Source organism: Pecten maximus, chromosome 3, assembly GCF_902652985.1.
Source record: "Pecten maximus chromosome 3, xPecMax1.1, whole genome shotgun sequence".
In the NCBI taxonomy this organism is placed as follows: Eukaryota; Metazoa; Mollusca; class Bivalvia; order Pectinida; family Pectinidae; genus Pecten; species Pecten maximus.
Window position 1 is genome coordinate 24,744,799 of NC_047017.1, and position 14,626 is coordinate 24,759,424.

The following is a 14,626-nucleotide window of genomic DNA, read 5'->3' on the forward strand; positions in this document are numbered from 1 at the left end:
AAACTAGTACTAACATCTACACAGACTAGCACTAACATCTACACAAACTAGTACTAACATCTACACAAACTAGTACTAACATCTACACAAACTATCACTAACATCTACACAAACTAGTACTAACATCTACACAAACTAGCACTAATATCTACACAAACTAGCACTAATATCTACACAAACTAGCACTAACATCTACACAAACTAGCACTAACATCTACACAAACTAGTACTAACATCTACACAAACTAGCACTAATATCTACACAAACTAGTACTAACATCCACACAAACTAGCACTAACATCTACACAAACTAGTACTAACATCTACACAAACTAGTACTAACATCTACACAGACTAGCACTAACATCTACACAAACTAGCACTAACATCTACACAAACTAGTACTAACATCTACACAAAGTAGTACTAACATCTTCACAAACTAGCACTAACATCTACACAAACTATCACTAACATCCACACAAACTAGTACTAACATCTACACAAACTATCACTAACATCTACACAAACTAGCACTAACATCTACACAAACTAGCACTAACATCTACACAAACTAGCACTAACATCTACACAAACTAGCACTAACATCCACACAAACTATCACTAACATCTACACAAACTAGCACTAACATCTATACAAAATAGTACTAACATCCACACAAACTAGTACTAACATCTACACAAACTAGTACTAACATCTACACAAACTAGCACTAACATCTATACACAAACTAGTACTAACATCCACACAAACTAGTACTAACATCTACACAAACTAGCACTAACATCTACACAAACTAGTACTAACGTCTACACAAACTAGCACTAACATCTACACAAACTAGCACTAACATCTACACAAACTAGCACTAACATCTACACAAACTAGCACCAGCATCTACACAAACTAGCACTAACATCTACACAAACTATCACTAACATCTACACAAACTAGTACTAACATCTACACAAACTATCACTAACATCCACACAAACTAGTACTAACATCTACACAAACTATCACTAACATCTACACAAACTAGCACTAACATCTACACAAACTAGTCCTAACATCTACACAAACTAGTACTAATATCTACACAAACTAGTACTAACATCCACACAAACTAGCACTAACATCTACACAAACTAGTACTAACATCTACACAAACTAGTACTAACATCTACACAGACTAGCACTAACATCTACACAAACTAGTACTAACATCTACACAAACTAGCACTAACATCTACACAAACTAGTACTAACATCTACACAAACTAGTACTAACATCTACACAAACTAGTACTAACGTCTACACAAACTAGCACTAACATCTACACAAACTAGCACTAACATCTACACAAACTAGCACTAACGTCTACACAAACTAGCACTTACATCTACACAAACTAGCACTAACGTCTACACAAACTAGTACTAACATCTACACAAACTAGTACTAACATCTACACAAACTATCACTAACATCTACACAAACTAGCACTAACATCTACACAAACTAGTACTAACATCTACACAAACTATCACTAACATCTACACAAATAACATTAACATCTACACAAACTATAGCACCAACATCTACACAAACTAGCACTAACATCTACACAAACTATCACTAACATCTACATAAACACAGATTAAATTTCTTACCTGCTTGCTTCATAATACAATACCAACATTACGTAAGGTAGGACGCCTAATATCTTACAACACAGTCTTGCATTTGTCTTCGTGCTATATGTTACCATAATTAAAATTGTGAAATTGGAATACTGTTCTCTCGTTTCACTGCTGATACCGAAACAAGTTTAATAAAGGTTTATATTGGTTTACCATTAATATGTATATTACACTTTAACACTAACCCTCCACCTCTGGGGGTTGCGAGTTCGAAACCTACGTGGGGCAGTTGTCAGATACTGACCGTAGGCCGGTGGTTTTTCTCCGGGTACTCCGGCTTTCCTCCACCTCCAAAACCTGGCACGTCCTTAAATGACTCTGGCTGTTAATAAGACGTTAAACAAAATAAACCCAACCAAATCCTGTCGTTTTATAACCATGTACTATTATAAACCAATCGGGGCCCCTATCTTTCACAAACATTACGAGCAATATTAGATAGAATCTAGTCCAGATTTGTTAATTATTGTGCAAATCTCAACTACGTAATAAAAGGTGTTCCATCCACCTTCCCTCCAAAACGTCACGAGCCCATTACCTTATCCAAGACTGTCTGAGACTCAGCTGATGGTGACACAACAGCGATTGTATGTGTGTACAGTATAAATAAAGTTTCAAGGAAAAAAAACTTCTAAAATTTCTTATTTGTAAACCTCTACTTTGTGGGCTTAGAATGCACTAGAACGCACCACAGAGCATATACATTTCATTTTTTTCGGGGAAGGACACCCGGGTGTTGAACGTTGTCGCTTTGTTCTGTGCGCGTTCATGATATTTCAACTGTCTTAGGATCGTGTAGGTTTGACGTTCTGTGACACCGGAGTGTATAAAGTGTATCTACAGTATATGTTCACACTCTGTGAAGGATAATCCGGCTCTTCAAAATACGTCATTATGTCATACTCACACTTGTACCAGCTGAGGTCATGAGTAGCAGACTGCTTCACAGGTAACCTGGCAACAGAAATATTTACCAGCTTGACTAGAAACAACTGTCTCTACAAAAATACAATAACATAGGCCTACACGCATGGCGCTATTTTATAACCCAAATTGTGTGTAACCAGAGGCTTTAAATATGATGTTTTCAATATGGAATTATATTGGGCCAACCATTTTTAAAACGGGATCACAGGGGCAAGACATGATATTGGGGCAACATTTAGTAGGCCAAAACTATAGTGTATAATTACACAGTAGGCCTACATCATCAAATATATTTTAGACTACAAACAGACCTAACATCTTAACAAGAGACGCAAAACTTAATGGGTATACTATACATACAATGTATTTGAGGCTTTTCTAACAGACAAATGTAATTAACGTCACCTTCCTCTGAGCTACAGTAGCACACGCAATTTGGGGGAAATAGATAGACCTAGTGGTAGCTAGTCTGGGACTGGGTGTTAACTTACATTTCAATAGATATCTCATTTTTTTTTCAATTAAATACTGATATTTCTGTTTTTGATTCATATCAATAGCGACATCTGTATTTAAATGTGATGTCTTTAATTTAAATAAAGATATCTTTATTTTTTTTTGTACCAATATCGATATTATACATAAATACCAATATCTTAATTCTATCTAATTTAATTGAAGTTAAGACATCTCTAATCTATATAGAAATATCTCTATTTTGTCAATATAAAGATATCTCCATTAATTTAGACCTGATATATGCACTTGTAGCATTCTGGGGTGAAGGGTTTTATTAAATTACTGAGTTTGTTTAAATGAATGACTTTGACCTACATTCAAGGTCACAGGAGTTCAATGTGCTACATCTTTTGACAATTAAACATCCTATAAATAACAACAGGCCCAATAGATCTGATATTGAGCTAAATGTAGCAAGCTTGGGTGAAGGGCTACCATGCAAGTTTGTTCAAATGAGTGACCTAGACCTACATTCAAGGTTGCAAGGCTCAAATATGTTAAAATATTTAAACAATGATTTCTCAATGACCAAGAGACACAGACTTGATTGGACAGTAGAATTCTGGAATGAAGGGCTACAAAATGTGTTTTAGATACATATAAACCTAGCCCACTCAGATTGAAGTGGTGGTGGTCGAGCTTAGTATTTGTGTAAATGACCTAGATAAATTTGCATTAGAAGCAGGTGAGCAATACAGGCCCATTAATTACATTGTTCACAATAAACTTTCCACATGTTCATCCAGGTGTGCAACACACTTCGTCGTCCCACTTCCTTGTCTCATAATACCTACAGGTATATTTCATGTGGTTGCCTGGAAAACTTATGACATTCACTTAAATATATATTATTTTTGATTACCGTATAATGACTCCGATGAAAATGTGGAAAGTTACGGAAGAGAAGATATAGGTGATGTACTTTTACCTATAAAAGTGAGGCTCTATAGCCTAAAGGCCCTGTCACACTATAGCGTTTTGGTGGACGTTTGGTTGCGTTTTGAAAAATTGGAGAAACGTCGGGGAACGTCGACGTTCTTCAAATTGAGTTTCTAGGTCAACGTTGTTATAACGTTCAGGAGAGCAGCAACAGCATACTGGTGTTTCTCTTGGTCTGTCATTCTTCTGAGGGCTTTTGACTCTGTGAAAGTTCCAACAGGGCTGGCGTGGCCTCTGCAAGCCCCTTATATATGGCAAGTGCCTGTCAAACGCTCCTGAACGCTACCAGTAAGTTACAGGCGCGTTACAAGGACGTTACATGGACGTTACACTGACGTTGGAAAAATTCAGAACGCTGACATACGTTAAAAGAGCGTTACATGAGCGTTAATAACGCTCAGTGAACGCTGAGAAACGTTGGCGACACGCTGGATAGACGTTCGACGGACGTTACACAGGCGTTATCCGAGCGCTAGCCACGCGCTGGACACTCGATCCTGATGGACCGTCGTCCGCCTAGCGTCCAGGGAACGTCCTGACGTTCGAGTTACGTTCGAGTAACGCCCGCCAACTTTCGTGTAGCGTTCCTCTAACGCGTAAGTAGCGTTTTGGTAGAACGTCGTGAATTTTTGTGCACACCCAAAAATATTTTTCACCCTCAGCGTTCGTCGGCGTCCCTCAACGTTCCTAAACGTTTGTCGACGCTCGTCGAACTTTCTTATAACTTGTTTCCAACGTTCTCGACGTTCCTCTGCGTTTCGCAACACGTTACTCGAACGCTGGTGAGAACGTCGTAGTGTGACAGGCCCTTAAATGCAATGTAAACTGGCCATCGCCATTACTAGTGACCAGATAGTCGGTGAGTCATGCATTACCTATTGATTTGTACACTTGTATTTTGTATAGTTTTATTAGTGTCCATCTCCCTTTGTGATATGCTAACCTTTTCATAGTTTTTCTCAAAATGTCAGGAGCACAGCAGCCTTATTACTAATGGTCAGATTCGTTTGTCACTCCCATTGAAATGTTATATTATTATGGTAGATCTCCTGGGAAAACACATAGAGAGGTGGCACAATGTATCTACTAAAATAATCCAATAGAATATATATATACATGTATAGACCTGTAAAAACCACTATCTTACTCTCTAGAACTATATAATATCAAAAGAAAACACTATTTTACTCCTAGGCCTAGTAGACCTACAAAAACACATTTTTTTCTTTAGACCTATGTCATAAACCACTATCTTACTCCCTAGACTACAGTAACCTAGATTTCACTCTAGAGACTTGTGATTTTATGAAAATATTGAATAACTTTCAGAGAAATAGAGTTCATATTGAAAAGTTAAGCAATGAATGGTTCAGATATATATGTATGTTTCTAGATTCAGGATAAATTATTTCAAACAACTGACTGGTTGTAAGCTGCAACTAGCGATTAGCCTGAATTATGAATTATAATAGAAAATCAACAGGAAAAATGTAATTTAATCGATAATTGATGCCAAACTGAAAAAAGTTAATTAACATAAATTTAATATATTGGTTCAAAACTGACAGAATTGTCTTATCTCAAAAAGCTAAAACAGATTTTATATGTTTTTTTGGTGGTGGTGGGTACCTAGTAATAAATTGTTATTAATATTCATTATTCAGCAAGGTAATTTAAGCTGCTTAGATTATGCATTTTATGGATTGCCAATGAAATATTCATTGACACATGATGGCCATGATCGAAACATTGTGAATATTGTGTAGGATTTTATAACATGATTAATTTTCAATGTAACCTAGGTAAATTTTGATAACTATTGCCAATGATATCAGCTAAAACTGAGTCCAGCTGCTGGCTGTTATTACACAGCCACAGTAATGACCACATTAATAACTGTTTATCAATCTTCTATTAGCTTTGAAATTGAGGCCTTTGGACAAGAGGGCACTTTCTGATACTGTGAGAGGATGGTTGGATAGGTTGATGACCATCCTCTCACAGTATCAGAAAGTAGCGACAATTCGGCATTCGTTTTTTCACACCACTCTCTATAATTCTTATGATCTAACACATATTTTTCTAAAGTTTTTCAGACTTTGTACACGATATTTAATCAATCACTGTAGAGACGATAATGCAACATTTTTTATATAAATGCAATGTCGTCCACTAGCAGTGTTTAGGGACGAATCGTCTTTGAACTCTTCGGAATACTTTCACGTGCGGGGGAATTCAAAATATCTCTGCCGTTGGTCGCATAGCGTTCTAGTGTTTGAACATGATGCAGTCACACTAGTATCCGCCTTCGGCCCACGTTTGCCGAAGGGTTCATTGTGGTTTCTCCTGTTACTAAAACATTATTCTTATTGTATTTTATTGTATTTCCAGTACTTCTTATATATATTATGTGATGTTTTGTGTTTTGATAAAGGGGCGGATTGCCTCGAAAATTTAACAAACCTTGCCCCATATAATCATTACAAGTAATTCGTATCCTCCATACATTTATGTGAGGATCCAGTGTTATCTGGATTATACTGTTCATATTACTTCTTTGACCCTTATATATATATATATACATTGATACATGTTTACAGATGATAAAAACATCTGAAATCTCAGTCTGATAAATAGTACGATATCAAGTCAGACGTGATCGGTACTTGTTGATTTGATAGTAGCTACGCTGTTACCATACTAGTTCTCCTTTTAAGAGTGTGATTTGACACGCATTTGACCCCTATGTTTTATGTTTTATGTTTTATGTCGGTGTTTACCGTATTTTGCCAATGTTTTATGTATTATGTCGGCGTATATCGTATTTTGCAGATGTTTTATGAAATATACCGATGTTTGATCGATTTTCTGTTAGAATAAGTATTCTCTGTTGTTATCATACAACAAATTCACGTCATATTGCGATAACTACGACCATGAATATGACAGCTATTTCAATAGTAGATCTATAGGGCATTGCTCAAGAAATTCATGTTGATTAGTTATCAAACACAGCCTAGTAGGTGTATATTCTGTTGCGTTTTAGGTTGAATTAATTTCCATATTTGCAACTTTTTTGTTTGTTTTTGTTTTTGTTTTCTTACTTTTTTTTCAGCTTCACGTACTTGTCCAGGGGTGAATCCCTAGAGAAGATATAGAAATGATAATGACTCGTGTTACGTTGGCGCCATATACCTTTTATACTAACCTTTGTGCTCGGATCATTCTGATATTAATGTACAAATATGTACTTTGACACAGTGATTTTAATTAATATTTTCCAGAATCAAAAATCAGATTTTGTGTGAAGTCGAGTGAGTTTTGATGTTAACGCCTTGAAACTCCAATAAATCTAATGATTAGCAACAATTGTAACAGAAAAAAAAAAACGGTTTCATAATTTACAGCCTGTCAGAAAACTTCTCGTATCATAGAAATCTGAGAAATCGAACTTACAACTGCCTGGATTATAACAGCCTTCGGTCACATTAGAACTCATGTAGTAAAATAAACCTTGTTCATCACAATCCTTCCAGGAGACCCAGTATGGCGAGAAAAAGCCTACTGCTTGCAAAATCATGGAAAGAAATATAGTGAAAATAAAGAAACAGAACAACTTGCAGGTCGCCATGACTTTTCCAGTCAATGATATGTACTTGGCGTTGCCGAATTAATAACTTAAGGACTCCGATAACAATATCTACATGTTCCGTGAAAATATATATTTAGCATGCAATCTCTTATTTATTATCTCTTACACTACTTATATACTATGTATGAAGCATGGTTTAGATATCTCTACATGACTCAACTTTTTTTTCAAAACTTTACTCCTTACTGCATTCTTTTCATCATCATCATCATCATCACCACCACCACCACCACCACCACCACCACCACCACCGCCGCCGCCGCCGCCGCCGCCGCCACCACCACCACCATCATCATCATCATTTTTATTATTGTATAAGTAGTGCCATGACCTGATCACGTGATGTCTTAATAGCAGAAACAGACATTGCCGTAACCCATTTATCCTTATCCCTATTACACATTCTGCATTTAAAGGACCTGCCGTATGAAAATCATTGTGATAGGATTAATAATGTAGAGTAGATCTCAGATCAGCTAATCCGTGTTTAGTCACTATGGATTAATACTTCTGATGATGACGTCATTAAATAAACACACATATAAGAACATTAATGTAGGTGTCAATCATCTCGTCCACTAAATGGCAATACTGGTGGAGGTGAAACCCTTTAATAATTATCAATACATTATAAGGTGCATACAAATCGTCTTATAATTTTTATCATTATCATTTGAGTCATCTAAATAGGAAATATAGATATACGTTACTTAGGATATCTAATATTTTGTATATACCTCTAGGTTTGATAAAGGAGTACACGTTATTATACAGGAGTATTTATAACGTAATCGGCTGGTCATCCAGTGAAATCGCCCGTGTAATATACTGGAGATTTTAGTAAGGAAACTATTGTGACATCAACATATGGACAATGATGTTACGTCATGGATTGTGCATGGCACAACAAAACAGCATTCTCCATTTGAATTTGTCCTCTACATTTTTACTTTAAACCCTGAAAGTTTTCGTGTTTTGATATGAGATTTTATGAAACTCTTGTTTTAAAATTTTGCTAAGCCAGGCTCATACAAATAGAAATTTCTAAAACACGTTTAAATAAAATCTAGCATGAAATGAAAACTCAATTAAGATTCTGTATGTATGGCGTGGATAGTTATAATCGCTTTAGTCATCAATGTTATTTTAACTCTTTTTCAACTGTTCCTAAATAGGTACATGGAAATGAATAATTTAAGATAATATATAAAAGTACATTTGATAGTGTTTATAGTTGTTTTTTATGTAATGAATTACTTAATTAGACGGGAAACATAACACCTAAGCCATCAATTAGTTATTGTGAGAAAAATCTACCTGATATTAACAATCATAAATGTCACAGTCAGTTAAACAATTGATTTCAACTTTTAACCTGTGTTTAAACCACAGAGGCTGTATGCAAACAAGTCTGTTTTTGATAACTTATGTCCATAGTGAAAAATCACTATACTCACAAGGGTAAGTACAGTTATCACATTACAGAAAAGTAATGTTCCTCGATTTATTACTTTCATAGGGTTAATATTACCGAAGTTGTATATGTTTGAATGAATTGTTTCCAGCTTAAAAATTACTATAAAGATAATGATTAAGATATATAGTTCCCATATTAAAAGGTAAGGAGTAAGTATTGCTTTCCACTGTTTATTATTTACCCGAGTTTATATCACACAGGTTAAATACGTCTGGTAGAGATCACCTATTTCCCTTGTACAAAACCACTAAAGTAACAACGATGAACACAGTTATCACTGCAAAGAATAAGCATGCATAGAATTTGTCCAGAATGCGCACGACCTCCTTCCACGTCATTTCCGGTACTACTTCCACTGTCTCTTCTTCTTCTTCTTCAGTGAGTTGAATTCCTTTCCTACTGGTATTTTTATTTGATAATGTTTGGTCTGATTTGTGAGGACATACCTCACTAACCATTCTTCTGGACTTAAAATGACAATCAAGGATTCGCATGAGTCTACGCAACCATTGAGGTACTGGCAAGTTGTCATCCTTGTGGTACATACGAAGTTCGAGGATGTTGACGGATGCTATGACGCCACTGACAACAAGGACGGAAAAGATAAAGTAGGATAGTCTTGACATGCTGTCTGAATTAGAAGGAAGTACAGCATTGACAATGGTGATAAAAACAGTTAACATTAGGAAAACAGTCAAACTAAACCCAACACGTTCTCCAGAGTCACACGGCAACACAAACACCAAAATCATCAGTAGCAGCAGATATATTGGCATCAGTGTGTTGACAACATGAAAGGCAGGAAGTCGTGAAATTGTGATATTAAAAGTGGCTGTACTATATCCACTGACCGAATGTGTCCCGGTGGCAGTATTGTCCAAAGACCATTCTCCATTAGGTTCATAAAATTCTAGAGATAACTCTGGACGCAGTGGCTCAAGTTTGATTCGTTGTTGTGAACAACCCCATGCTATTAGTTGGATATAACATGTCTGTATATCAAACGGAAAATATGACACATCCGGGTTACATTTGATGTCAATAAAACTGCCAGGTTGCCAAAAGACTTCGCCATAGTGATCAATCTTCACCGACAGATAAGAATTACTGATAGCACGAAATGTGTCTGAAGATTTGATATTGAAGAGTCTAGGAAGCCATATGTTATTTTGACCAATCTCTGTCTCACTAATATCACCGTACAAAGCTGGATCCCAACTTAAGGAGACGTCATTCCAATGAATAAGGAATACGGCAAGAATATTCAAAGTTCCAGAAACCTCATCAAAGTCCTGGATGGTAAGGAGATCCGTATCGATATATACAGTCAACTTTCCGTTCTGATCACCAATTGGCCTAATGTCCTCGTTATACCCATTTGTAATGTTACTGAATAGCGCTTTTGCGTCTGCAATGGAACCTGCGTCAATCATTGAAACAACCACTATAATCACCATGCATGATGTAACGAAATGAACCATGCTGTCTTTTGAAATCAGTGCACCAGCGATAAGACGGTGGCTGGAATGACGACCTCGTTCTGTTTGTTAAACCCATGCTATACAAACGTCCGGCTATAACTAGACCGAAACATATTTTAAGTCGTGAGCCCAATCTTCTTAACTTGAACGTGGAGTTAAATTTTTAACCTTTGCATGACGCCAGTTCCCCCAGGAAATATAACGAGATAAGATATATTTTACTTAAAAATATATATATATATATATTTTCAGGAAAAGATGTATTTTCTTCACCTCGAAATTGTTAACCACAAGAGAGATTACAATGAAGAATGCGTGGACAGTAGTTTTGCTGCATGTTGGAACACTGTTTAATTGTATGTATACACGTTAAACTATTTTCAGATTGTCAGTGTTTCAATACGCAAATTAAGCCAAAATATCGTTTCTAGTGGAAAGATTTCCTTTTTAGAACCATAATAAATTATATATGTTCACGTCTTAATCTCTATTATGCTGTAATCCTAATGTTTTATCCCAATAAACATCTATTACCATAGAAATATACGAAATCTTATGTAGTTACAGATTAATTGTCCTGTTACAACACAATAACAAAATAATTCGAGATGACAAATATAGCCTTCTGTTATTCGTTACGTGTTATTTTCCCCGAACTTTACAGGGAATCTCGGGTTTTGGTAGAAAAAAGTCAAATTCGCTTTACCGGGATCGGAAAGGAAAGACAAATGATAAAGGTAATCCCCAGTATAGGCAACAACCAACCAATTGAAAAATAGACTTTTGAAACATCCCCGTGTATCGCATGTTGAGCCCGGGATAAAATGTCTGGCAGCCATTGATTGATTTGATTTAAACATATTTTATTGTCATAAATTGTTGACAATTGGGATTTGGAAGTTTTCCAACTTAGTGACGCCCTCTCCCTAGTACATAATATAAATCAATACATAATGGACAGCAGTGAATGCAATATATATATATATATATATATATATATATCAAAAAAATCTATAAAGGAGAGAAGGAGAAAAAGGGAAAGATGGAAGAAAAAGAAGGGGGGGGGGGGGGGGGGGGTGGGTAATAGTCATTTCCTATGTACAAATACTATTTTACATACACATACATATTAGCAGTAGCGATAAGTTGTAAATAGTTATCTGACAGGCTGGAAAACATCGATCAATACACTTTCTTGAAACTTTGTCCGTTATGCACATTTCATGAAAAACTTTACTCTGTAGATCCACTCGAAACCATTCCTTTCCTTGAGTCGTTCAACCATACCAGCCAGCAGGTACATGTACACGTGATATATACTATTGACATATATACAGTATAACATATAATCAATTAATTATTTAATTATTTAATTAATTAATTAGGTAATAGCTAAGATACATGGTAGTTAAAGGATATGGGGTAAGGTGCTCAGGAAGTCAAAACCTGCCAGTACTGTCAATATAAAGTTGGACTGCCTTTGCAATACTGATTATACCGATAAACACTGATTGAGTGGCCAGTATGTTATGAAGTAACAAAGTAGATATGTATCCTGATAGAAAGCTATCCATAAGAATTTTTTTAGTCCAATTGAATTAATTAGCAGGTAACCATTTCAGATTTTTGAGAATTTATGCTGCGAAATTCACCCATTTTCAAAATGACTACCCTGAACAAATTTGAGCTGAAGGACCCAATTTTTTTTTTGAATACGTGTTAAATGACACCATAAACTTTGTTTTAAACCATAGTTGCCATATTGAATTTAAGAATTTAAATGATATATTGAAAACGTTAACACTATAGTCTATGAAAAACAATTGGTTGGTTGGTCCCTTGAACCAGTTTTTTATTTTATAAATAGACAGCTGGGTATACCCATAATTAATCGTGGGTATGTGATCAATGATTAATCTTCATTCATAGTTATTTCACATATATTTTGTTTATATTTTTCAGCGTGTAGATAAATTGCATTTGAAAACTCACAACCTTTGCCTATTTCACATCCAAGTAAGAAGCTTATCTTATTGCAATAACGACAATCTGGATTAATTTAAAGATTTAACATTCAGACAATTCACAACTAAACTTTATTGCAAATTTATATGTGCATGTATAGGGTCTAGTAAATAATAACAACGTTATAATCCAGTAAACACGTATGTATTAACGACGGTACAGGTACGACACTAGTAAGTTATAAACGATCAAATCACATACGAACATCAAGAGGTTACACAAATCAAGCATGAAAAGCTATGCACAATATCGTAGAGTTTTGTGTGTGTTAGTGATCTATCGATCGATGACTACACTGTTGTTCACTGAAGTCCTTTTGTTACAACTACGACAGGATTTCAAATGATTAATCTTCAAATCAACAAAATATAATAGATGTGATACAATGTGTTTATAATTATATACACTAACGGCGGAGGAAGGTAAGTTTATGCCTCACGATCTTCGACACCGAATCGTCTAACCAGAAATACATACAGCTTATACAATTGCATCTTACTACACCAGAACAATGTGAATGTGGTGCAGTGGTATATGATGCAGGTATTTGTCATATAATAACTTTATATTTTCTCTCTGAACTCTGGTTCTACATGTGTTATTTTGAGACTTATTGGAAATGCCGAAATAGCTGATATGCGAATATCTTGCAATTGTCAGTTGGAGTTTAACACCACTTTGGAAAATATTGCATATATAATTTCTCAAACTATGTGTAGGTTCCTTTCAGTCCTTTATTGTGCACGCATAACATTGAAACTGATCTAGAAAACAAAATGGCCGGAAGGCAGCATCTTGAATTAAAATTTGAATATTTGTTATCGCTATTTCTTGAAAAATGCTTGACATGTATGTTCTCTAAAAGTCCGTAGTTATGCCTGTTCCATTGTGAGAATGACCTAAAATACAATATTGACGACAGGTACCATCTTGTTTTCGACAGTTAAAGGCTATCAATATTTATTGGAAAGTACTTCATTAAAAATTCTTATATTCCCCCTGTGTCCCTGGTCGTGCATGGGTAAAATGGCCGATAGGTGTCCATCTCGGACTTTTTGGATTTTAGGTGTCAAGTCCTCTGTCTCAATAGTGACAATATTACCGAAAGTATACAGATCAGACTAACAGAGCACCAATATAATCCTTCAATGGTAGGCGCCAGGTCTATGGTCATTTTTTTACAATACAACCTTACGCTGGTTAATCTGCAAATCCGTAGAACAGCTTTACTTGTAACTGTAATTCCAAACAAGAGGCCTATGGACATAAGCAATCATCTAGCCATCTTCCCATATATGTGGAATGTAATTCCATCCAGCTGTGAGCGTTCAAACTGCCTCATTTTCACTGCAGGTAATCACGATTGTTGAAATCAAGGCCAATCCTTCATCTTTGTTTGACCAGACAAAAAATGTAATTAATTCTTTCTTATATATGTTTTATTTTCCAAAGTGAGTTTTTTTTTCATTTTCAATACAGTGACAATAATAGTTCAGTCAAATAAAGTAATAATCTATTTGAAACATTTTGTCTTTCATATCACCAAACGCACCATACAAATTATACACAACAGAAGATTAATATCACTAACGACTGCATAAATCTACTAATTTGATCGTTTTCTCCTGGAACAAATGCAAAATTATCTCCCCTTCATCTTCCTTTCTCTATTACAAAAATAGCAATTGATTGTTAAATAATTCTGATTGATACGCATAAGAATTAGTTGTCAGAAGTTGCAGCCAGAGGAGTTTAGAATTTTGAGTTATTCGAAAAGGAATACTGTATTCTTTTCATTTCTCTTCATTAAAATCCAAGATATTCCCCTATTATCGCTGACAATTTATGTTTAATATTATTTCTCAAGAGTACAAAGTAG

The 14,626-nt window shown here is 35.4% G+C and overlaps 2 protein-coding genes across 2 annotated transcripts in view; one reads left to right on the plus strand and one right to left on the minus strand.

The window, feature by feature from the left end:
• The window catches only part of LOC117323675, a 105,578-nt gene that overhangs the window by 1,043 nt on the left and 89,909 nt on the right, over positions 1 to 14,626 (plus strand). The window lies entirely within an intron of this gene.
• On the minus strand, positions 8,255 to 10,787 carry LOC117323677 (acetylcholine receptor subunit alpha-1-B-like). Its single transcript, XM_033879050.1, has one exon. It carries the CDS (start codon positions 10,720 to 10,722, stop codon positions 9,463 to 9,465), a length of 1,260 nt encoding a protein of 419 aa, XP_033734941.1. The 5' UTR covers positions 10,723 to 10,787; the 3' UTR covers positions 8,255 to 9,462.